This window comes from Barbus barbus (genome assembly GCF_936440315.1).
Source record: "Barbus barbus genome assembly, chromosome: 28".
Classification (NCBI taxonomy): Eukaryota; Metazoa; Chordata; class Actinopteri; order Cypriniformes; family Cyprinidae; genus Barbus; species Barbus barbus.
In genome coordinates this window covers 19,408,551-19,434,816 of record NC_136756.1, presented here as the reverse complement: position 1 = coordinate 19,434,816, position 26,266 = coordinate 19,408,551, and the positions used below count along the sequence as shown (strand labels likewise).

General features: G+C 37.4%; 1 protein-coding gene across 1 annotated transcript in view; it reads right to left on the bottom strand.

Annotated features, from left to right (window-relative positions):
- Positions 1-26,266, bottom strand: part of nphp4 (nephronophthisis 4) — a 156,026-nt gene that overhangs the window by 66,711 nt on the left and 63,049 nt on the right. The window contains exons 7-8 of the mRNA XM_079383228.1: positions 25,620-25,813; positions 22,449-22,563 (exon numbers count right to left, since the gene is read on the bottom strand). Coding sequence (XP_079239354.1) covers positions 22,449-22,563; positions 25,620-25,813 — 309 coding nt within the window. The remainder of the gene's footprint in view (positions 1-22,448; positions 22,564-25,619; positions 25,814-26,266) is intronic.

The following is a 26,266-nucleotide window of genomic DNA, read 5'->3' as shown; positions in this document are numbered from 1 at the left end:
GCAGTATCACTGCCAGCTCTGGAAACACATTGATAACTGCTGGCTTTGGTAACAAGCTGAGCTATTAAAGTGGCTGGTGGTGTGGAGGTTGGAGCGAGGCTTTGGGCAGGGGTGCAAGGTTGCCGTGAGCTGCAGTCCAGTGTGAAGAACTGTCAGCGGGTGTGCGCTATGCTACATTGGGGCTGCCAGCAGGACTGATGGGAAGGGGATGAGCAGGCAGAATAGTAATGAAGTATCCATCCTTAAGTCCAGTCGTGTAGCAAACTTCAGTCAGAACTGTGCTGCAAACAGCAAAATTAGCATTACAGGAGTCTTAAATATGGATAATAAAATAATGTTCCCATTTAGCTACTGGTAATTGTGGTAACTACACCAAAATAAATAAATAAAACAATGATGGGGGAAACAATTACACACACAAACATCTTCAAACGTCTTCAAATGAGCATATCAAACCATTTAATTTGTCTTAAACACAAAATCAGATATTATAAAATGGATAGTTCCGGTCCTTGACTCTGATTGGTTGAGCCACATTCAAAGCTGTTGTAAATTACACTACAAACCGGGTGTGTCTCACTAGTACTGGAAACTGAAGCTGCGGGCTCTTTGATCGCCCCCTGGTGGCTGGCTGCAGTACAGGTCATAAACCCAGCCCTCTCCATGTAAACGAATGGGACTCGAGTCATAACAAAAAAATTAATTACACTTCCAATACAATTTTCCAAAATATGATTTTGGTCATTTAAGGTAGTTGTTATCACGCTGATATATGTTCAATTGTTCGTTTTTGTGGTAAGTTTGATTTTAGCTAGTAATTTGATGCTATAAAAACGGGGTATGTCGTTATGGTTGATTGGGTCCGCGGGAGTTTGATTCCACGGCTCCACCCCACAACTCTACTGCGCAGACTCGGGCTCCAAACAAATCTCTACTGCGCAGACTCAGGCTCCAAACCAATCTCTACTGAGCAGACTCAGGCTCCAAACAAATCTCTACTGCGCAGACTCTGGCTCCAAACAAATCTCTACTGCGCAGACACTGGCTCCAAACAAATCTCTACTGCGCAGACTCGGGCTCCAAACGAATCTCTACTGCGCAGACACTGGCTCCAAACAAATCTCTACTGCGCAGACTCTGGCTCCAAACAAATCTCTACTGCGCAGACTCTGGCTCCAAACAAATCTCTACTGTGCAGACACTGGCTCCAAACAAATCTCTACTGCGCAGACTCAGGCTCCAAACGAATCTCTACTGAGCAGACTCTGGCTCCAAACAAATCTCTACTGCGCAGACTCTGGCTCCAAACAAATCTCTACTGCGCAGACACTGGCTCCAAACGAATCTCTACTGCGTAGACTCGGGCTCCAAACGAATCTCTACTGAGCAGACTCAGGCTCCAAACAAATCTCTACTGCGCAGACTCTGGCTCCAAACAAATCTCTACTGCGCAGACTCTGGCTCCAAACAAATCTCTACTGCGCAGACACTGGCTCCAAACAAATCTCTACTGCGCAGACTCTGGCTCCAAACAAATCTCTACTGCGCAGACACTGGCTCCAAACAAATCTCTACTGCGCAGACTCTGGCTCCAAACAAATCTCTACTGCGCAGACACTGGCTCCAAACAAATCTCTACTGCGCAGACTCTGGCTCCAAACAAATCTCTACTGCGCAGACTCTGGCTCCAAACAAATCTCTACTGCGCAGACTCTGGCTCCAAACAAATCTCTACTGCGCAGACTCTGGCTCCAAACAAATCTCTACTGCGCAGACTCTGGCTCCAAACAAATCTCTACTGCGCAGACACTGGCTCCAAACAAATCTCTACTGCGCAGACTCTGGCTCCAAACAAATCTCTACTGCGCAGACACTGGCTCCAAACAAATCTCTACTGCGCAGACACTGGCTCCAAACAAATCTCTACTGCGCAGACACTGGCTCCAAACAAATCTCTACTGCGCAGATTCTGGCTCCAAACAAATCTCTACTGCTCAGACACTGGCTCCAAACAAATCTCTACTGCGCAGACTCGGGCTCCAAACGAATCTCTACTGAGCAGACTCTGGCTCCAAACAAATCTCTACTGCGCAGACACTGGCTCCAAACAAACCTCTACTGCGCAGACTCTGGCTCCAAACAAATCTCTACTGCGCAGACTCTGGCTCCAAACAAATCTCTACTGCGCAGACTCTGGCTCCAAACGAATCTCTACTGAGCAGACTCGGGCTCCAAATTACGTCATTTACTAACGATGGCAGCGGCCATACTGAGATGTTTTGGCTTCAATTTTCTATAGTGGAAGGAAGAGGAGACGCGTCGTCCAACTTTTTTTATGCTACAAACCTACACCTTAGTTTAATTTGTGTGTTGCTCAGCAACCACTTTGTTCCAACCATAGGTTCCAGCCACAACTGTTTCTGAGGAACTACATTGTTTGGTGGACGAATACTGTTTTTATTAACATCATTACACTTATTTGCTCTGTTTTAGTTTGTGAAACCTTACTAAGTATATGAAATAACTGGTTTATAAAAGCAGTTATGCCTTACAACGCCCCTTAGCTGTTAGAAATTTACTGTAAACCACGGCTTCTTGGGGCTTATTGCCTTAATCAAGTACTATGAAAGACCCCAATGGAACATGAGACAACCTTTGTAGCGATATCAAAGGTTATGCATGTTACAACACTGTACCTCTTCATATGGCTTATATTTCAAGTCTGATTATCTTTGCCAGACACATATGAAGCCCTTGCTATGCCATTTTAAACAATGCAGCAGAGAGCATCTGAAAGACAGAGCAAAGCATCAAAGAGAAATCGAATCACTGTCTGAAGAACATAAATGTTAAACAGAATTTAAAGAGCAAACAAGCAAAACTTTGCAACACGAAAATACAATTACAAGAAACAGGAAATTACCAGAGGCAGAAATTAAGCTCTTTGTGTTTATAAGAATTAGAGCGTCGACAAAAGATACCAAAATTAAGACTGAATTCGTCATTGGAAACTGATTAAATGTGTCCTCACAAAAAAAAGTGTAGAAATGCATAAACCAATCAAGGTGAAAGATCAAACGTCTTTTACAGATGTTGCCGTGAATTTCACAGCGATCAGACAGCTGAATATCCATAATTCATAAAACAGGAAATCAGAGAAGCAACAGTAGTTTCCAGAAACCCAAAACTAATAATGCATTTGAGAGCCACAGAGCCCAGAGTGCTGAGAAGACACCAGAACCATTATGTCAGTGTTTCCCACACATAGACGAATCTGTGGCGGTGCGCCACAGATTAAATTCCGATCGCCACAGATTCAACACCGACCAAAAAAAAAAAATCAATACCGACCGTCACATATTGCGTTTCGTTATTCTTTTGTACGCTATTTAAAACACGCAGCAAATTCGTTCAACTGCATTTCCTTTCCCTGCTCTCTCTTCATCTCTCTGTCACTCACGCGTCTCTCCCTCCCTCCCTCCCTCCCTCCCTCCCTCCCTCCCTCCCTCCCTCACACACACACACACACACACACACACACACACACACACACACACACACACAGCCCCTCCCCTCCGTGCACACCACATCTGTCTGGAACATCTGTGGAGAGAAGACGGCTGGCGAAAGGTTGGTATCTCGTGAACACTTTTAACACACAATCACAGATTAAAAAGTGCTATAAAATATTTTATATTCTGAATACAATAGTTTCAGTGTGTTGATGTTACTGTAAGTCCCGACCCTTAGCAAACGCGATTGCGCCTTCTTTAGAAAGTTAACTAGTCGCAAGTTTGCGGTAAAATGTAGGCTAGCCTAGTTGGGTTGTCGAGGTCAAAACACTATATGTAGCAGCTGTGAATCAAATAAACGTATTATAAATTATGTCGTTTCTTTACTCTTACTGTTTGCTGCTTCAATCCAGATGAGTATTGAAAAGTATTTTCCGAGACTGAAAAAGGCACGTGTTGAGGATGAGGACCATCCTGAACCGGAGGTATCAGTCTGAAACAGAGCTTAGTCCGACCAGTGTAATTAGTTATGTTATTGTTTACAATATTTTCAGGCTTCAACTAGTGCTGCTCAAGCAGAAAGACAAGGTCAGGGAGAGAAAGAAATAGATTTGTTAGGCATTGAAGAAAGAGTAGGAGAGGAGGAGAGAATTAATGTAATAAAGTTCTGTGTAACCAATTATTAACACTTTTTTTTCCCCCTATGCAATCTTCTTTTCATCTGCAACCCCCCCCCGGACAAACATCTAACACCTCCCCCCCCCCCCGGGCTGTCCACCACACATTGCCTTCAAACCTGTGGGAAACACTGTTATGTCAAGGAATATTGAATTACAAAAAGCAAAACTACACATACAATTAGGTCTGACAGATCATTCAGTTCTCCTTTTTTTTCCATTTAGTTAATCTCTCAGAAATAACACTGAAGTTGATATAAATACACAGTGAAACTGTTGTAGTCAGGAAACTCCTTTTCCACCTTGCCGGCAGAGAAAGCAGCATACTGATGAATGAAATTGTGTTCTCAGACATTTGGCTGGCGTATTCCTCATGGACGGCTCAGCCATGTGGCGGGTGGCAGGGATAAGGCGATGCATTGTTGGCTCTCGGCTCTGTCATGGCAAGAGCCTTTCCTGCACATGCTGTGTCTTTAGCGCAGCACACTCTCGGATCACTAACGCAGAACTGTCTCGCGTCTTTGTTTAAAAACTCTCCGAAGGAACGGAGATGAATGTGTCATATGGTCTTACCAGGGGGCCATGTAAGAAATTCCGTTTTAAATAAAGAAAAAAGAAGAACCGTTTTTGACAGAGTAACACCAAGACAATGGCAAGATTTGACGATGATAAGGATTAAAAGGAGCCTATTAAATGCTGGTTGGTTTGATTACAGTGCAGCTAAACAGAGCTGTCCACTTTTCAAGTAATAACAGAATTTTCATTAAAAGCAACCAGACAGTGACTCTTTGGGACTCTTCGGTTCTATACAGTATATGCCTCGAGCCCTCGACACATCTACTAACAACTGCCAGGGGTAAATATGTCTCTCTTTACATTTACAACAAAAAATAGCCGAAATCAAATAGGTTTCTGCTGATATTCATGCTTTGTTTACTGCCGCAATTAGGGGTGGGCGATATGGCAAAAATATCATATGTTTTAGAAATATCACGATTTTATCACGATTCTTTGTCATGTTGGTTTTACTATTTTCCCTATTATAAAGACAAAGCCTTTCAAAGTAACAAAATATAAAAAAGAATGGTGGATATTTAGGCCAAAGTGGGCGAAGACAAAAATCTTTCAGTATTTTATATTTGTTATTAAAAAATAAGAACAAAGATACACATTACAAATACACATAATATACAAATAAAACAAACTGTTCTTTATTTTCAGGTACAATAGGTGTATTTAGCAGAAGCATTCAAGAAATTGAATGAAAAAAATATATGAAGTGAAGTGACATACTGCCAAGTATGGTGACCCATACTCGGAATTCGTGCTCTGCATTTAACCCATCCAACGTGCACACACACAGCAGTGAACACACACATACCGTGAACACACACCCGGAGCAGTGGGCAGCCATTTATGCTGCGGTGCCTGGGGAGCAGTTGGGGGTTCGGTGCCTTGCTCAAGGGCACCTCAGTCGTGGTATTGAGGGTGGAGAGAGCGCTGGACATTCACTCCCCCCCACCTACAATCCCTGCCGGCCCGAGACTCGAACCTTTGGATTACGAGTCCGACTTTCTAACCATTAGGCCACGTATGTATATATATATATATATACAAATATAAAAATAAAACACAAATTTTTTTTCTCTTTGTGTTTTGCTGTTTTAACATTAAAGAATAGAAATTCCGTCATCTGTTTTAGTGTTTTATATTTATACCATCATTTACTCAAAATAAGTTTTAAACCTGAATGAGTTTCTTCCTACTGCTGAACATAAATGCTATTTTGAAGAACATGGAAAACTAAACGGTTGCTGGTCCACAGTGACTTCCATAGTATTTTTTTTTTTTCCCTACTATCAAAGACAATGTGGACCAGCAACTGTTTGGTTACCCACGTTCTTCAAAATATCTTCTTTTGTGTTCAGCACTAGAAAGAAATTAATACAGGTTTGGGACAATGTGAGTGAGCAAATAATGACAGAAATTAAATTTTTGGGTGAACTATCCCTTGTCACCTGTGGGACGCTTGCCGCTCTTTTTTTCATTGTCTTTTTTCCCTATCAAATATTTTAATAATCATCATAAATTATATATCATTTGAAAGCTTAAAACCTCAAAATTCATCCTGTGAAAATCGAACATTGCGTTACCATGGAAATTGTACTTTTCAAATCTTTTGGCGGTCTCCTCCCCCTTTGTGGGCGGTGTCAAGTGTCATATTACACAATGTATTACGGTCTTTTAGAGTCAAAACTTTTTATAATCTTGACAAAATACATGTTGTCGGAAAGGTCTGACTCTCAGAATTCCATATTTGGTGGTCTTTTTGTGTCCGGAGTATTATTGCCAGAGAAATTTAGACATTTGTGACAGAAAAATGCATCAAAAAAATTAAATGAAGTTTGGATGGCACCCAGTGGCTGTTTTTGGTATGACGCCCTAAACAAAAATAACAGGAACCTACATTTTTTCATATCAACTTCAAATTTGGAACATAACTTATTTAGACATAAGGCTAAACTGTCTTTTATGTCAATTTTAGAGTAAAACCTGTTATGTAAAATATTTATTTGATATAAAATATTAAAAAATAATAATATTGTGTATTTTTTAACGGTAAATTTAAACTTCTATAACTTTTTGTTACTATTACTATAATTAGCTACTCCACCGCTGAGTTAACACTGATGTAAATGCATGTACAGTATTGATACGGCGGCGCCAGAACTGCAGTTGACAGAAGCACAATACTACGATATTTCTTCAAAAGTAGATCGTGGAGACATTTTTATGGTCCACGATCAAAAATTGTCATATCGCACACCCCTAGCTGCAAGACATAAAAATGAACATCAATTTCAGGAGAGACTCCTGTAGTCATTACACAAGTAAAGGTAATTTACGGGAGCCACTCCTGAATTTAAATGCAGTTGTAACTTACAAAACTTTGGATGGAGTAAGTAAAGTAATGTAGCTATCAGACTTGACTTGATTGATTTGTTCCAGTCAGAGTTTGTGTATTACATTAAAGGTTTGGGTAATACTTTTATATATCAAGGATGCATAAAACTGATCAAACGTGGCATTAAAGATTTATAATGTTGCAAAAGATTTCATTTCTTTTGAAGTATGCATGCAACAATGGATCCCGAAAAACAATGGTTTCCTCAAAATTATAAAGCAGCAACTGTTGTCAACAATGACATAAAAAGAATAGTTTTTTGAACACCAATTCAAATAGAGGACTGTGCGACACTGAAGATTAGCTGAAAATTCAGCTTTGCAATCACAGAAATAAATGACATTTTTAAATAAATAAAAATAGAAAACAGTTATTTTAAACTGTAAAAATATTTCACAATTTTACTGTATTTAGTTTTAGGAAATAAATGCAACCTTGTTAAAAATAATAATAATAATAATAAGATACTTACCAACCTCAAACTTTTCAACAAAACTGTGTCATCAACTGCAATTAACTTATGGAAATACGGATGAATTTTGTCATACAATATCAAATGCAAAAGGAAAAGGTGTTGACACATTTGAGTTTGCAAAAATGCTTTCACGCCAATAAAGCAAACTGGACTCAGACATCAAAAGAACTCAAGACAAAACGTATGAATACTAAATAAGGACAATGTGATATGAATATATGAAAAGGGCTGAATTTGAAATACTACCTACTGTGAGATTATCACACAGATGAAGAGTGAAACATCAACTCTGCAGTTGAAAGACCCTAAATTAGGTGAAGTCTAGAGAGAGCTAGTAATGGGAAAGAAAGGGAGGGAGGGGATGTAAAGAATGAGAAGGAAGGTAATAGACAAAACCAATCTGATTGAGAGAAACTCAAGTGGAAAAACTAGGTTAGAGGTACTTAGGAAGACAGAGGTAACAGTGCTTAGCTCTGTGGTTCTCAACGGGTGGGTCACAATCTTAAAATATTTGTTTCTGAAAAACACTGTTAACTGCAAATGCAACTAGACAAATGAGTGTGCATATCACGGAAATCAATAGTATATGGTATAACACAAGTAACAAAAACTTAAATCATGGTTCTTCTGTAATTCTGTGGTGCTAATTATTACTGCACTATTTATTTTCACGTAGCATCAGCATTTTGGTAAATATTTCGAATATTCTAGAAGTTTCTGGCATATTCTGTATTATTCTAACGCTTTCTGGAACATTCCAGAACAATTTGAGACTAGTCATAAAAAAGACAAAAATCATCTAACGTACACTTCTGACATTTTGGACAACACTTTTGGGAAGTGTTTATGTTAAACTGTTAGCCCAGTATTATGCATGTGCCATGTAATTTTTAAGCATGACTCATGAGTAACAACAGATTAGCTTGTATAAAATGCAATTTTTATTTCATTTTTTTAGTTTTCATGAGCACTGTTAATGATGCACAAAAAAGTTATGTGATTTTCATATTCTGCATGTCAAACTACATCAAGTTAAAATTAAAATTGAAACTGTGAAATTGTTCCACAGTTTATTCATTTTATATAATCCAAAGTAAAATATTTGGTCAAAAATAAATGCTGTTCTTTTATTAAACATCTTTAGAATCATGAAAAAAATGTATGAAAATGTATCACGGTTAAACAAAATTGATTATTTTGTTTAACCGTGATACTGGTTGATTTGTATTGGTTGATTATTGCTACTATATATTATAAAAACATGTTTTTATCTTTGATTTTAATGACATTTTGTTTACCGTTTAATAATTTGGGTACCATGTTGATTTGCTAATTTAAGTCCTGTGATAAAATCCTGAAGCAAAAGCACTTGAAAACCACTGTTTCAGCTTCCCTCGATTTACTTTTCACCTGAGTACTTCCCAGGAGAGCCTTGTTCATGCTCCCACACACTTAGAAGTACAGTATGTGATGGGATCAATGCAGGCAGATGCACAAGAGAGGTCTGGAAAGTGAGCCTCAATGTGACAGGGTGAACTCCCAGTAGGCTGGCCAGGAGATTTATGAACTTCTCAGTGGGAGAAATTGACATTCATACTAATTAGTCGACCATTGTTTCTCCTGTTCCCGCTCTCCCATGCAAACCCCTGGAGCGAAGGCATCAGACCCTGCCGTAGACTGACCTCTCTGTACTGCTAAATATAGCCGCACAATGGCGAAGACATGGGCTCTCTTACTGTGTGATGTTTGATTAACATTTAATTAACATTTGTGTGACATTTCCGACAGAATGGGAAAAAAACAAATAAAAGAAATATGTATAAATAAGCATTACTGCTCCGCAATAGTCTTTTTATCACAAGACTGAGGGAGTGCAGCCAGACAGCCTGTAGGAAATCAGGCCTTAATGAGGAACTGAATGAACATCTTAGACAGAGAAAGAGAGACATAGAATGAAGCGCATAAAATAAAAAAAAAGCGCATGACTTGATCCCAATTAAAACAACATCAGCAACCCTTTAAAAATGCAGAAATGCTGTTTGTTTGTCTTCTGCCACAGATGTGAAGGAGCATCTAGCTGATATGGGCTGTGCAACTGTGTGACGGCATTGCATAATTTATACGCCATGTGAGCAGAAAGTTGGCCACAATTTACTCAACGCAAAATGAAGGAGTAATAGAGCTTCATCAAGCTCTTAGACAGCGTGTTTCAAGCAGGTCACACTGACTAACAGAAGAAATCTCTTCCTAGACGAAACATGGAGGTTGAAATTTAATCAGCAAGGTTTAGTTGCAAAAATAAATCATGCTTCTTACCAAAGCATGTAGCAGTGCTGTTGTAAAAGAGCTGAATGTTAGTGGTAAATCAATTGTAGAGCTCCATCGATTTCTGCTCCAATAGCTTCGGTGCTCTTAGAGTGTTGGTTAAGCTCTTAATTGAAAAATCGTGTGATATGGAACATTAACTTACCCACAGCAAGGGTTCAAGGTTTGAACAGTTAGCATGGCCCAGATGTTTATGGCTAAAAGTAGCTGTATGATATTAAAATTTAATTATAAATTTGAATAAAACAAATTATTTAAAAAATGACTATAATTTATAATTAAAGTACTATGGAACCACATTTACCCCAAATGGTTTTATTTTATTTTAAGGATGTTTTTGCCTATATTTATATAATACATGAACCTCAGATTTGGATAAAAAAAAAAAAACAAAAAAAAAAAAAAACATGAATTTGCCTAAAGTTCTTTGAAAGTGAATGAATAATTCACAAAGTGAAGAAAATGTGCTTGGCTGAAAAAATTTGCTAAAAAAACTTCCACAAAGTGCCAGTCAAGTAACTTCCACTGAGATTAATGGGAATATTAGCAAAACTACTTTTTCTAGGTATCATAGACCTCCTTGACCTGCAGCATGTCACTGATCATTTTTTTATTTTCCTCTGCAGCAGGACACGTCATATTTCATTTACACCATAGCGCTGTTTGAAAATGTATTCCATACGTATCCATATGAATTCTCAGATGCTGTCAAAGAGCTGTTCTTTTGAAAACTGTTGTGTCCGTCCCTTGCATGTAGAAGCTCACATGGTCGCTGTAGTCTATTTGATTTTAAAGTGCTTTGTTCAGTTACATGCTCTTTTTCCATGCTAAATCAAAACATTTTTATTCAGTCTGACTGTCCTCCTCCGCGGCACTCCACTGCTAATAAAATGGCGAGAAATGGCTGTGAAATCCGAGATGGATCATTATCCTTGCAAAACTCTCCAGGTGAGCTCATGGCCTGATTCCAGTTGGTCCTCATGCCTTATGGTAAGAATTCAATTGAAGGCTAATCAGGCTAAGCACTTCACACTTCCTCCATTATTCTTTTAGAGAGTCTTTTACAAATTCCAAAGAGGTTAAAGGGATAGTACAGCCATTTATGCATACTAGTGCTTGGCAATATACCAGTTCAAACATTAAACTGGTTTGAATTAAAACACACGGTACGATTTAAAAAAAAAATGGCATACCAGTACAAATGGGTAAGCATTGTAGACATCGTCATGAATTGAGAGGGGATCCCTGTTAACTTTTGACTAATGGTTGGCAAACTTTTAAAACTAGTAATAACATGCAACTAATTCTTTAACTGGGCAAATAAACCAACTGTAAATGACCGTTAACAGAAGCCAGAAACACTGAAGATGATTGCAAAGAGGACAAAATAATGTACAGTCAAACTCATTTAACCATGCGTGAAATATTGGAAGAAAATCGTTCATACTGAGCTGAGGGGTGAGGAGATTTATATGAATGTATCACTGAGAAGAACTGTCTTTGGAAAGATGGTATATTCTTTTCATCTTACCTACATACAATACATATTATTGCAGTATTTATACTGCAGTGCTGCTTTGTTTACAGCAGTAACCAAGAAAACGTTGTGTCGCTGCTGTTCCATAAAAGCCTCCTGCTGTCAGACAGTGAATCTTCGTTCTCATTCAGTCCGTCTGCTGTTTTTGTTTTGTGCATATGTTTTATGTAGCATAATATCACATAGATAAGGTCAGACCATTCTGTTTTTGTTTTAAATGTTGAAATTATACAATCTAATTTACATCAAAAATTGCTCATGCTACATGTAGCATGTGTGTTGGGATCGTGATTAAAATGCAGTCATTGTGCAACTGTTTTATGTAATCTGATTCATATTCTTTTCCTAAAAAAAGGTGATACCATGGTGTTTTCCATGGAACACAAAAAGAGAGGTTTTTCACAAGCTCCTGTCCAAACAGCAGACAAGTATGTCAAGCTTTAAAAACAACAAAACACTAAACAGTCCCACTAGGATTAGTTTTTTGCTATCAAAATGACCGATTTTGTGGTGGAATGAAAAATAAAACATTTAAATAAAAATCTCCTTTTCATTTGTGGTTTCTGGTTTGATTACATTAAAGAAAAAGACAGCAGCAGGTATATTGACACTTTCTGAAGTAACGCACAGATCTAATAAACTGACACACATTTGATTTTCTCCTAAAGGCCTTTCCACACTGAGCGTGAAAAAGCGAAACGAATATCGGACGCGATGACGTGCTGATTTCTATGGATGTTTCCACATAGATCGCGAACATTCACGCACCGAAAATGCAAATGTTTTTTTTTCACACAAGTCCGACAAATCTTTTCAGTTTTGCAAAGCGAAAACACAGGCCATCCAATAAGATTTTAGCTAGGATCATGTGACCGGAGCAGCTGCTGTTACACAAAAGGGTGAGAATGGTGGCGCTGTTTCGAAAACCAGTGTAAACAAACAACGATAAAGAGTATCCGGAAGAGAAGAGAGTGAATGCTGAGTTCTTGTTATCGTTGGTATTTGAGAACAGATTTCTCACATTCGTAACATTAAAATAACATTTCTATTAATTCTCCACTGAATTATGTGATCTGTAGAGCATCGTCCGTTTTCTTCCATGTGCATGAGTGTTGAGTCAGAGCACGTTCACTCTCTACATCTTCTGTATATAAAAAAATATATATATAAATAAATATATATACAGGTATATATATATATATATATATATATCAAGTGAAAAAATGTTCTACACATGAAATATGAAAGCAAATAGACATGATTATGACAATATATTTTCTGTATGTTTTGTATGCAGCTCATGATATTTTTATAGCAATAAAGGATGTTTATGACAAATATTAGCAGTGTAGCGTTATTAAACATACAAAGAGTGCGTGTGTCTGCTTATTATAGAATCAAAATCAACTAAATCACAATCGGAAGTTATTACAAGCAGTCGATGATGGTTTAAAGTGGGTAAGCAAATACATTAATAATTACATTTTCAAGTGTAGCTTGATGCTAATTGTACTTCTAATTATATTTTAGGATGTAGCCTATTCTTGTAAGCATTATAGATACACTGAACAAAATTATAAACGCAACACTTTTGTTTTTGCCCCCATTTTTCATGAGCTGAACTCAAAGATCTAAGACTTTTTTCTAAGACACAAAAAGCCTATTTCTCTCAAATATTGTTCACAAATCTGTCTAAATCTGTGTTAGTGAGCACTTCTCCTTTGCCGAGATAATCCATCCACCTCACAGGTGTGACATATCAAGATGCTGATTAGACAGCATGATTATTGCACAGGTGTGCCTTAGGCTGGCCACAATAAAAGGCCACTCTAAAATGTGCAGTTTTATCACACAGCACAATGCCACAGATGTCGCAATTTTTGAGGGAGCGTGCAATTGGTATGCTTACTGCAGGAATGTCCACCAGAGCTGCTGCCCGTGAATTGAATGTTCATTTCTCTACCATAAGCCATCTCCAAAGGCGTTTCAGAGAATTTGGCAGTGCATCCAACTGGCCTCACAACCGCAGACCATGTGTAACCACACCAGCCCAGGACCTCCACATCCAGCATCTTCACCGCAACTTTGTTTATCTTAATTTAATGCTGTATATTGAGCAGCGGATGATGTCAAATCCACATAAGATACATATCTGATGAACAATGCATTGTTGGTTGGCGCCACCTAACGTGTGTGAATTAGCAGAAGGTGAACAATCGTTTCGCGCTTGGTGTGAAAGCTCCTTTCGTCGGCGATTCGCATCGCGCTCAGTGTGGAAAGGCCTTAACTATTTCTGATTAATGTAACACACAACAGACTGTTTATGTGTATATGACTTGCATGCTTTGGGTGTGTCAGTCAGCTCAAGTACTGAATTTAATTTGTTTTCATGGTTTATTATGCTTAATAACACTGTTTAACATAATGAACATCCTATGCTTTAATTTCTCATTCATGTATGCATGTTTATAACAGTAACGTGCCAATAACATCAAGTAGGACTGCCCTTTTTGTGATTATTATTTCATGTTAAATGGTGAAACATGCAGGATTGCAAAAAAGCAACATTTTGTGCTGTAAAATCATGAAGAACTGGAGGGACTGACTAAAGGAGTACAATAAAAATTAGTTCAAATGACTCCCACTGGTGCTATATCCATTTTTTGGAGCCTAACAATAGCTTTGTGTGAGGAACGGTTGAATGCTTAAATTATTATTCATTATTAATCTTTCTGTCCGCTGCAGGTCACCAGATAGGATGGGGTGTCATTACTCAGGATTGCAGCAGAAACGTGTCCGTGAGCATCTCAGGACCCATTGTCATTGCATTCGTTACTGCAAATCACAATTATGTGACCAACTCTGCTCACCCTTCCTCCAGGCCTCAGAGGAGAAGCCCCTTTTCACGCCAGCATCAGTGTCTTCGCATGAAAGCTGCTGTAACACAAAATATCTACTGGCCACAAGACAGGAACGGGAAAGTCTCAGTCTCTGGCTCATTCTCCATTATCCATGAGTCACAGCTAGCGGCGGACCGGCAACAAAACCCCACATCGCACGGACGCTGGCCTGTCCCTCAGCATCACGCAACACTTTATTACATTAGTGTGGCTTAACTGACAGAAGCTCATCTAGAAATGTTAAAAGCAGCATTTCAGGCTGAACATGGGTCTTGTTTGAGCTGCCTCGTCACAAAATTGGTGTTGACAGACCAGCATTAGGAGCTATCTGTGCAGGGGATCAGTTGTCAATCTTGTACAGCTGCAACTCAAGCGGAGAACGACAGACAGAGCAAAGGAAAAGATAGAGAGCAGAATAGAAGAATTTATGGTAATGACTGAGACAAAAGCAGCGCTGAGGCTGTCACGATTACTATGTTATTGCCTGACCGTGATTATTAGAGATAAGAGCAATCAACTTGCACATTAAATTCCTATAAATCACATATTGTGAATAATAAGAGAATAGAGAAATGCAATTAACTGTATATCTTTAAGCAATTTGAAACCGACTTAAACCAAACAATGAGCACGTCTAGAATATAAAGAAATAAATATAAAGAAATAAATACCCTTTATGCTAAGTTGTGTTATTGTCAAATACCAAATTTATTAATTTAGTCCTTGTTATATAAATAAATACATAAAACCCTTTATGCTAAGTTATGTTATTGTCCAATACTAAAATTATTTACTTATTTATTTAGTCCTTATTATATAAATAAATAAATACATACATAGTATAAAACTTTTTATACTAAGTTATATTATTGTCAAATACCAAATTGGTTGATTTATTTAGTCTTTATTATAGGTTTGTGGATCTGTTTTGATGTATTAAATTGTTTTATAATATAATAAATTCTGCTGCAAGAATATTAACCCACACTAAGGGATCCGCTCATATTACCCTGTCTTATTCAACCTCCACTGGTTACCTGTGTCATCTCACGTTATTTACAAAATTCTTCTGCTTACCTTTAAAACACCTTTAAAGCCGGCTCTTAATGAAACTACCAGCTCTCGTGTCAATCAGCTTATCTTGATGAGGATTTTTAGAAAGGAATTTTATATATAGCTTACTAAAGCACAGAAAATTCTGATCAGAGTAATGCAGAAAGAAAGACAATAGAGATGGTGTTTTTAGGTCAGAGGTTTGGGTGATTGAGATTCTCTGTGCTTGAGATTTAGTACTACAAGTCTCTTTGTGCTGAGTCAAACCGGATCATGCCAAGTGAGCAGTTCATATTTCTCTCTCTCTCTCTCTCTCTCTCTCTCTCTCTCGCTCTCTGTCAGTCTCACCCATACTCAATCTTTCCCCCCTCTCTCTATCATCTAAAGTACACTACACCGAAGTTCCCCAGCGGGAATTGACTGATTGAACTGATTCCTCTGATAGCACTGTCTATATCCACATGCTACATGTCAATGCTGTTTTAGCATTTATTTCAGTAAGACTTATGAGAATACGATAAAACAACACAAACACCATCAAAAATGCTATTTTACACAGCACAATGCAGGCTGGTTTTGACTGCCAGTTTGTGAAGAATGCCACAACCTGCCATGTATCTTCTGCAAAGAAAACAATGACAATAACTTCATTTAAATGCTCAAGGCGCAGTGCATTTTCAGCACATTTTACAGCTGCTTAAGATGCACTGTGGGAGGTTCAGGGTTTTGAAATATCAATGCGCAACTGTGATTTCGGCCCTCAGTCTCCCTATCCAGCTGCATGGGAAGAGGTTCACAGAGCTGCTTGAGTTTATATCCCTCTCACATACACATTCCAACTTTCCTTTTCTACTTGCCAAAGAGTCTTTCTCACTGCCATCCCTGTCAGTTTTTTCCTTTCAGCTCTTATATTCTTTCACTTTCTCCATGAGCATATTGATAAGGATGAGAGCACTGGTCCACCGAACCTTATGAAGGAAAGAGTAAAAGAACCAAAACACAAGCATGAAACAGTCACTTCAGAATTCCTCAAACTTAAGAAGTTTGAGTTTTGGAGCTCTAGGAAACGTCCTTTGAAAGTGAGGTACTACAGTCTTTTTTGTAGTCGATTTGTTAATTAGTCGCCGACTTTATGTTGCTCCATTCAGCAAATCTATCAGACCATATTACGAGAGCAATTGGACAGAGATGAGGTGCAGTAAATAGTGGTCAACACAGTATGATTGCAACACTGTGTACAATCAGCTCTCTTTCTAAGCCTGTTTATGAGTTACACAGCTCCACCTACTGGTGAAACAGTAAACCTAGGATCTGTTATGTCTTACGACTCCAGGAGAAAAGAAAAAAATAAACAGCATTAAGGCCATCATGATCCATTATAAACCGATTAATAGGGAATCACAGAGCACCCATGCAGAAAAGTAGCACACCTGTAGATCACAGAGGAAGGCAAAAGAGCATTATAATTTTTTAATGGTTGTTTTATGGTTATTATCATAAACAAACATAATCATTACATTGAGGACAAATGTAAATTAATTATAAATATTTAAATAATTATTTAGAAGCTCTAAGCTACACTAACTTTCATGCTACCTAAATAATTTACCGTATATAAATCATTCATATTTATTTATTATGTATTATATTAAGTATTTATATACAGTATATACAGTATATATATATATATATATACAGTATATATATATATATATACACATACATAAATACTAAATATATTAATGAGACTGCATGTTTGACTTATTTTATAGACTATCAGTTTAAAATTTCAGTATTTGGTATGTACCTCCTTCGTTTGGGAATGCCAAATCATCATTAAAATCATCTTTTTTTGTAAAAAAAGTTACATTTTTCAAAATCCTCAGACTTTATTTCTAGTTTTAAATTAAATTTCATATGTTTTGTTCAATGTGGTCTCAGACAATATACAGTACATTATTATTAATAAAATTATGCTAGTGACAGTGTTAGCAATTAATTATTAAAGACCAAGTGATAATGATAATGCTAAGGACAAATGATGAAAGAAAGTACTGAATTCTGCTTGCTACAAACAAATAAATGGACATTAAATATGAATTTTAACTGAAATTATTTCAATATTCAAGAAAAAGACCACAGAGTTTACAACAGATACAAAACTATCAGTTACCTGGGACAATGGTCAAATATACAGTTTAAAAGCCATTATATAAAAATATGACTGCAGGTAATGATTGACTAATCAGAATGAAGTATTCCAGAGATGAATTAAGAACTAATCAGAATTAAGTATTCCAGAGAGCCGCCTAGTAATTACAAACAATCTAAACAAATCTAGGACACACCAGAGGCGAGAAAAGCCTATGTTCTAAACCCATTAGCTGTTAAAATGTAAAGAAAAATCTTTCTCTTTAATGCCGCTGCAAGGCAGGTCATTCTATCTTCAGGAGGTCGAGTCTCGTTCCACCTTTATTAGTCACTATGATGACTTTCCAGACACCTTCCTTCAACACGCTCTATAAATACACCTATAACGCAATTACTCCATCCCTCTCTGTCTATCTCCCTCTCTCTCCCTGTCTGTCTTCCCTCTCTCGCTCACACACGCCATCTCAAACGTCATTAGGAATTTACACACACACACTCTCGAATTTCCTATTTTAACCTCAAATTCAGCACAGTTTGAGACTGCAGATCATGTGAGGCGATACTTGTCCAACACTTCTTCCTGTCTCTTCAACCAGGAGCCTCGACAGCTCGAGAAATTCTCGGTTTCCAAAAAAACATCACACTCACATATTGAAAATTTCATCTTCGTGAACAATCTGAAATGGTGAGGAGTTCTCAGTTCCAATTAAGCCAGAATTTTAGAAACTAGCATTTTCAGTCCAGATAGCGAGTGTTTAGCATTTAACATGCCTACGGAACTGCGTCTTGTTTTCTGACAGGCTTTAATTGGCTACACTTTAACCCTCGCAGGTGGAAAATTATATTGCTGGTCACGAAGAGCGTCCATCCCATAGAGCGCTATGCCGATTCCGCCCACACATGTAATTGGCGGAATATCTCTCATGACTTAACTGTAGAGACGAGTGTTTTTAAAATCCTTCTTTGTTGCCTGGCAGAGAAAAACAAGCACCCTGGAGACGTATTGGGTTTTCAGACAACCGTGTGTGTGCTGAGACCGTTCTAGATAGACTAAAGAGGCACATTTGTGTCATTTCATTAGAGGGGACTAATCCTGAGGGTGTTAAGACTGAACCAGAGCCCTGAGCAAAGAAACGAGAGGACGGGGGTCCGGGCGGATGAATAAAGCCTGATTGGATTGCTTCTGTGCTTGCTGCCTGGAACCTGAGATTCCCTTTTTTTTACCCCCTGATCTATTTCCCTCCCCACCCAATATGTTTATTTACTGAGAATGTCTGGTCAAGGATGGCTGTTTAATTTCCGCAGGGAAAGGCAATGAGAGACATGGCAATACTCGAGAGAGAGAGAGAGTGAGAGAGAGGGAGGGAGAGGGAGCGAGATAAGCGAGGGGAGAAAGCAGAAGAGTGAGAGTGTGACAGAGAGAGTTATCTCTCAGATCCATTCTCAATTAGAAAGAGCTCTAAACAGAAAAGGCAAACTCTCTTCCATCCCTGTGGACTTGGGAGTACAGTAGTTGGGTCTTGTCGCAGAAGTTCCCTGGACTCCACTGGACTGGAGGTCTCAAACTTTCTAAACTACTATATTTAACGACAACTACTGTATCTAATGTTGTGATGCAACAAGGCAGTCACTAACTGCAAATTTTATATGGTTTAAAGGGGTCATCGGATGCCCATTTTCCACAAGTTGATATGATTCTTTAGGGCTTAATGAAAAGTCTATAATATACTTTGATTAAAATTTCTCAATGGTAGTGTAAAAAATACCTTTTTTACAAAAACGAAAGTAACGTTAATCCTCTGCATCTTCAGTGGCTCAGATGTCGGGAGTAAATGACGACTGATATATTCATTATCAGTGGTGGTCAGTAACGAAGTAGCTTTACTTCGTTACTGTACTTAAGTACATTTTTCAAGTATCTATACTTTACTGGAGTAGTTTTATTTTGAGTAACTTTTACTATTACTTCACATAAGATCATACTTTTTACTTCACTACATTTCATAAAACACATCGTTACTCCTTAAAATATATCACGAGCTCCAAGATGCAGAAGCGGTGTCTGATTCATGAACAAACTGATTCTTTTTAATGAACCTGTGAAATCGGTTTGCAAATCGCAAAAACAAACGATTAATTCACAAATTGAAATGATCCGATTGCAGCTGTTCTTGAGTCGACAACTCACTGATTCAAATGATCCATTTAGAGCGAGTCTCCAGTGAACTGAACTCACAAGTAAGAACCGGGAGATCTTGTGAGCGAAAAGTAAGTTACTAATGTCGAATTTTAGGATTAATTATTGTAACTGAAAATCATATTAAGGTCAAATCTGCTATAAAGGGTGATCTATTTTTAGCCCACTGAAATGCTTGAATGCAAACAGATCAATGACAGTGTCTCTATGTTTCAGGTCAAAAAACGAAACATTAAAATAACACAGATTAAATAAAATAACTGATGCACGTTCATATTCCCCGCTGCTGTAACGTTAACAGTTTTATTAAAATGCTACACATCTAGGCCTATGTTTTATATTGTTTATCAACAGTATACATTTTTATATTGTTTAGATCAACTAGCCGAGTAGACAGATATGAATGTTTATTCATAACCATACTGAAAATAAGTTAATATTGTTAGCTGATGATAACTGTCTAGCTATCAAGCTTTCTGGTGCCAAGTTGAGGAAATGTTTAAATATAAAGTCCAAATATTTTTATTCAACCACCTAGATAGATTACATCTGAGGGAACAGAACATGGCAACTACAGTAATTATCAAAGTGGGAAGTAATGCCCTCTGGGGGCATTTGGCCAGGGGTGTTTTTACACCACAGACAAGGTTTGAGAAGAAAAGAAAATCATTATGAAAATATAATTATATTTTCCTTTAAATGTTCTTCCTAACTTCAGGCCTTATTCTCGTGTCATAAGTGACATTATGCAAAACAACAAGCTTTAAAACACTTTTTTCTTACTGGTGAAAATTAGATTGTCAGATCAGTTTTCTCTCAGGTTCATTACAATGTAAGCTTCACAGTGAACATTACTACATCACTCTCGTCAACATAGGCCATATCAATAACAAAATATATATCTTGACTCCATATAGTGGTTATTTTGGGAAAATCCCAGGTATTTTGAGCAGTAGGATTATAAAAATATGCGTTAATATAAAATTAAATCAAGTAGTCTATATAAAATTGCAAAATAATCTATCAGTACTTTTTTACTTAAGTACATAAAAAATTGAGTACTTTTGTACTTTCACTTGAGTAAAATTGAAAAAGCAGTACTCTTAATTTTACTGGAGTAATATTTTATAATACGTATCTGTACTTTTACTCAAGTACTTCATTATTACATCCAACAACATCAGTCGCTTAATCAGAGACATCTTGTCTTCCCCTGCACCGGAGTCGACACACTGCCGGACAGCTCTCAGCTCACTCAGGGGGGGTCTAAGGTAAGACAGCCTCGTCAGTCAACTCTCGTAGGAGGGGCCTGCGCAGAACTACGTCATTCTGACAGGAATCTCCGAACAGCCTGATTTAAAAAAGGGGATTTTAAAATAGGGATTTAAAAAAAAAAACTGGGTGGATTTTTATCATTATAGGACGGATGTGTACACACACTTCCAACACACATTTATGTTCAAACAACTTATAAAGTGAATTTTGCATCCGATGACCCTTTTAAGTCCATTATTTGTAAAACGCACATTCAAATTGGTGAATATGACATTTTCAAAACAATGATATATGTATTTATATTCACTGCCATTCAAATGTTTGTGTTCAGTAAGATCTATATGTATATATATATTTTAAAAGAAATGCTTTTATTTAGAAAGGATACATTAACTTTATCAAAAGTAACAGTAAAAACATTTATAGTGTTACAAAAAGATTTTTATTTCAAATAAACTATGTTCTTTTGAACCTTCTATTAATTAAAAATCTTAAAAAATATTATGGTTAAAATATTTTAAAAATTAAGCAGCACAGCTGTTATCAACATTAAAAAATAATATGTTTCTTGCACACAAAATCAGCATAATGATTTCTGAAGGATCATGTGACACTGAAGACTGAATCAATGGCTACTGAATATTCAGATTCAACATCAAAGGAATATATTATATTTTACAACATATAAAAATAGAAAACAATGTTTTTAATTGAAATACTATTTCACATTATTACTGTTTGTACTGTATTTTTTTTTTTTATGCATCCTTGGTCAGCATAACACCGTGTCCTAACTGTACGCGATGCAATGCCGTGACACACGATAAAAGGTATCTTTTCCATGTTAATCAGGGGTTTTGTCCTAACTAGCTGCAACGGCGACATGCAAAATTTCTATTTTAGAAACGGTTTCTCTTTCCGCGATGTCGCGGCTGGGACAACAACATACAAAACTATATGACAGTAGATAATCTCAGGTGATAATGTGCTTTATTTAAAGTTAAACGTGTCTAATATGAGTTTAAATACCATAATGCGTGACCTTACAGCCATACTGAAAGCAACAAGTCTTAAACGAGTCTTAAAAAAAAACTATAGGTTATATTTCAGAGTGAACTGATCAATCCAGGGAAACTTCCTCCCACACATTTCAACAGCTGCTAGTGATTCTGTGCCTGTAGACAGCAGGTAAACAGTAAGTAAACAGTCTGGTCCTCCCAAATTATTTTTGGAACTGTTTCATAAGCAAAATTCCTAAAATGTCTTGTTTGAAAAAAAAAAAAAATTGTGATTAAACAAGATTTTCTCCTCATACAGTATTATATTCACCTGAGTGAAAGAGAAAGAATGTTGAGAGGTGCATCATTAGCATATGACTCACCTGCCCATCTCCAGCCAGTGGACAAGAGAAAACATACTGGAGCTGGAAGACGATGCTGAAAGCCACATCCCTCATCATCTTGAGCTCCACACTGCCACGAAGAGACAGTCCATCACTGCAGGAGGCAGAAAGAAGAGTGTGAGATCACCGAAATATCACAGCTCGGCATGGAATCTTGTGTAATGAACCTACACACCCACACTGACCCAAAAACACAACTAGTCAAGTGACACTCATTAACACAGGTATCTCAGTTCACCGCTTTATGAGTTTGGAAAGCACAATCCCATCATGCATTGCAAAGCATACCATATATACTTGGGTGGGGGGGTAGAATTTCCATGACTTTTTAACTGGAAGCAATATTTAATCGAGATGTATATACACATTCATACAATTCAAAAGTCTGGGGCTAGTATTACTTTTTTTTTAATAAATTGATACTTTATTATTGATTACTTTATTAAGTGTTTTCGGCATATAAAAATATTAAGAAATATTCCTTGAGCACTATATTAACAGATTATAATTATTTCTGCTGAAAAATGGAAAACAGTATTTCACAATACTACTGCTTGTTTTTTTTAGCATTTTTGGTCAAATAGTGTAAATGCAGCTTTAACGAGCATTAGAGACTTGTTTCAAAAACATTTGAATATTTATACTGACTGAACCTTTAAATGGTAATTTATGCAATTAAAGAAATTCTAGAAATTCAAATTCTAGGAAGAAAACAGCTCTGCCACATTAACTTGACAAATGGAGTTTTGAAACTCATACAGAGCTGAAGAAGGAGGAACAGCAATTTAGCAGGGACTAAAAGTTAAGCTAAAAAAAGTTTGTTTCTCTCTTCTGAGTTTGATGCTTGTGCAACATTAGAATGAAACTATTATCGTTCTAACATAGTAAGTCGCTCAAATTGCATTTATATTTCATTATTTGTTTTGTTTTTGCTATGATGCATTCTGTAGTCATCATATTATAGTTCTTATAGTTTGATTCAGAATCTCAAAAAAAGCCTTAAAAATGATTGCAGATTATTACATAAGCAGGTACAGGCTATATAGGAAAAGTACACAGCATATAAGATGAGCACAGCACGGTACAAAAAAAATAAAATTAAAACTTCAAAATGAAGTTCACATCGCTTTTTCCATACAGGAAGACAAAGAACAAAGTTATGAAATTGAAACAAGACTCAAAAAAAAAAGTTTATTTCAGACAGTGTTACTACAAGGTGTTGAAATTCCAGACACGGGTTTCATGCCAACATCTCATCTAGGAACTGGCAGGTCGGCGTCAGATCATTTGCACCGTTCTTGATGGGTTTTCACACGCTCTCATAGACACATTCGCTGCCGTCATCACAGCAGTGTTGTTGAGAACATGCAGCATAAGTTTTTAGTGCTAACCTCTCCATAATTAAACCCAATTTCTCTCTCTTATAAAAGGGCAGAATGTGATGCTCCACTCTCTCAGACACCTAATTTTTCTCATTGGGTAATTATAGACCTCTTTCTGTCACCGCACACGAACGGTGCTTGTGACTTGTTCTGCAAGCGCTCACATGGCAGTGACTCTGTGGCGGTGGGGGGGGGGGCTCTTTTTTTCACAGCAGATGGAGTGAGGCAGACATCAACCATCAAACCCTCATTTCTCATTTGCGTTGTACAGCGACGGCTTATCAGCATTTTAATTAAACAAAGAGTGAAGACACCAGAAACCTTAATCTAGAAAGCGGAACTGTTTTTAATACTTTCTGGAAAAGATGATTTTAAAATATTTAACATCCAGTGAGTAAGTGTGTAAATCACCCTAAAAATCCATATTTGATAAGGACTGTGTTGAAAAAGAGATGGAAGTTGGGCGAAAACCAATGAGGTGGGGTGAGGACGAGGGGATCTCTGCTGGGTAAGCACTAGGGAGGACAACCAGTGTGGCTTCGAGAGTTCGAGTCACTGAAACAGGACAGATGGAGCATTAAACTGGAGGAGGCCATGGAGAGACACTGGAACTCTCTGACAGTGTTTATATTAAAGGAATAATTCATCCAAAAATGAAAAGTCTGAGCTCAACAGAAATGCTTTTGTTCTTGGGTGGAATACAAAGTAGGATGTTCTGAAAAACCTCAAAGCTGCTGTGTTTCTTTACAAAGAAAGAATAAAAGAACCAGATCTAAAGGAATAAGCATAACAGTAATCCACATGACTTGTGCACTATATTTCAAGTGTTATGAACAAAATAGCTTTATGTGTGGCTTATAGTGAAATTCAAGATGTTTGCATACACTACCACTCAAGTTTAGGGTAGCACTTTTTTTTTTCTTTTCAGTGGCAGTAAAGACATTTATGTTACAAAACATTTCTATTTCAAATAAATGCTGTTCATTTGAACTTTCCAAATCATCAAAGGATCCTGAAAAAAAAGGATTCCACAAAAATATTGAGCTGTTTTCAACATTAATGATAATACGAAATGTTTCTTGAGCACCAAATCAGCATATTAGAATGATTTTGGAAAGATCATGTGACACTGAAGGTTGGAGCAATGGCTGCTTAATATTTACCAAAATTTACTAAGGTTTATTTTATTGTTAATGTAATAATTCAAAATGCTTGATCAAATAAATGCAGCTCTCGTGATGAGTCTTGACAAGCTTAACTTTAATTAAAAAAATATGCATGCACAAATTAGATATAAATAATTAAATAATTTCAAAATTTCAATAAAAAAAAATCCAATCTGTTCCTCAAACAAAGCTATTGTATGGCTTTAGAAAACTTAGGTGACAAAATATTATGTGCAAACCAATTTTATGTTGTTTTATGTCCGTTTTGGAGCCCGATAGCACCCGCATTGCAAAATCAGCATGAACATTCTTCAAAAAAAAAGATTTTTAAAAACTAATACAGGTGTGTAATGATTGTATTAGATTATCAGAACATCTAGTACAGCTAAGGAGACATGGATCAATCAATGATCTTTTGTATAGACAGTAATAATTATGACCATTATAGATGAATGCAGAAGAAAAGAAACATAGATAATTAAAGGTCCATGATACTTGATAAAAGAAAAAAGTAGGTGCAAATAGAAGCAAGGTCTATGGAAGTATGGCAACATTTCTGAGAATTATGGTAAATTAGTAGGCCAGATGGGCCGAGTATCCACCTGAGTTTGTCCGTGGAGGTCTGCCTGAAGCTGCTGCCTGCGCTGGCTCCACGAACCCTAGCTGCTCCACTCCCCCCGGCCTCACGTTCCAGCACCAACACATGAGGTTTCTCCACCCAACCCCAACCGTTATGGACCCCAACCAGCAGCCTGCGCTCCTGCACCACAACCGAGCGTCCCTCCGCACCCCTGTTCTGATCAGAAAAACAAACACGTGATAGGAAATTCCAAAGCTGTTCTTATCAACAGACATTTATACATTACTACAGGAACATGTGTTTGTGTACACAGACACGTGAGAGGAATTCCATGTATGTTTTGCCATAGACTGGAGTGTGTTTGGCAGGCTCTGTTCGCATTTAATCCTCAGAGGAGGTATGGGAATGGAATGTGTGGATTGTGTTTGAAAGCTGCACAGTTACGACTCCTCTGTGCTGGAAAGTGAGAAGCATGTAAGCTATATTGATCCGTTCTATCCTCAGGACTGAATCTGAATGGCATTTCTCTGGTAAGAGAGTGTGGAACTTATGGGAAAAGATACAGAGAATGAAACCAATTGACTCAGAGCAGAGAAAGTCAGGAGGAACATTTTGGGATTCATTTCATTTCCACATACTTAAATTGCCTTTTCAGTGTTGCAATATGCT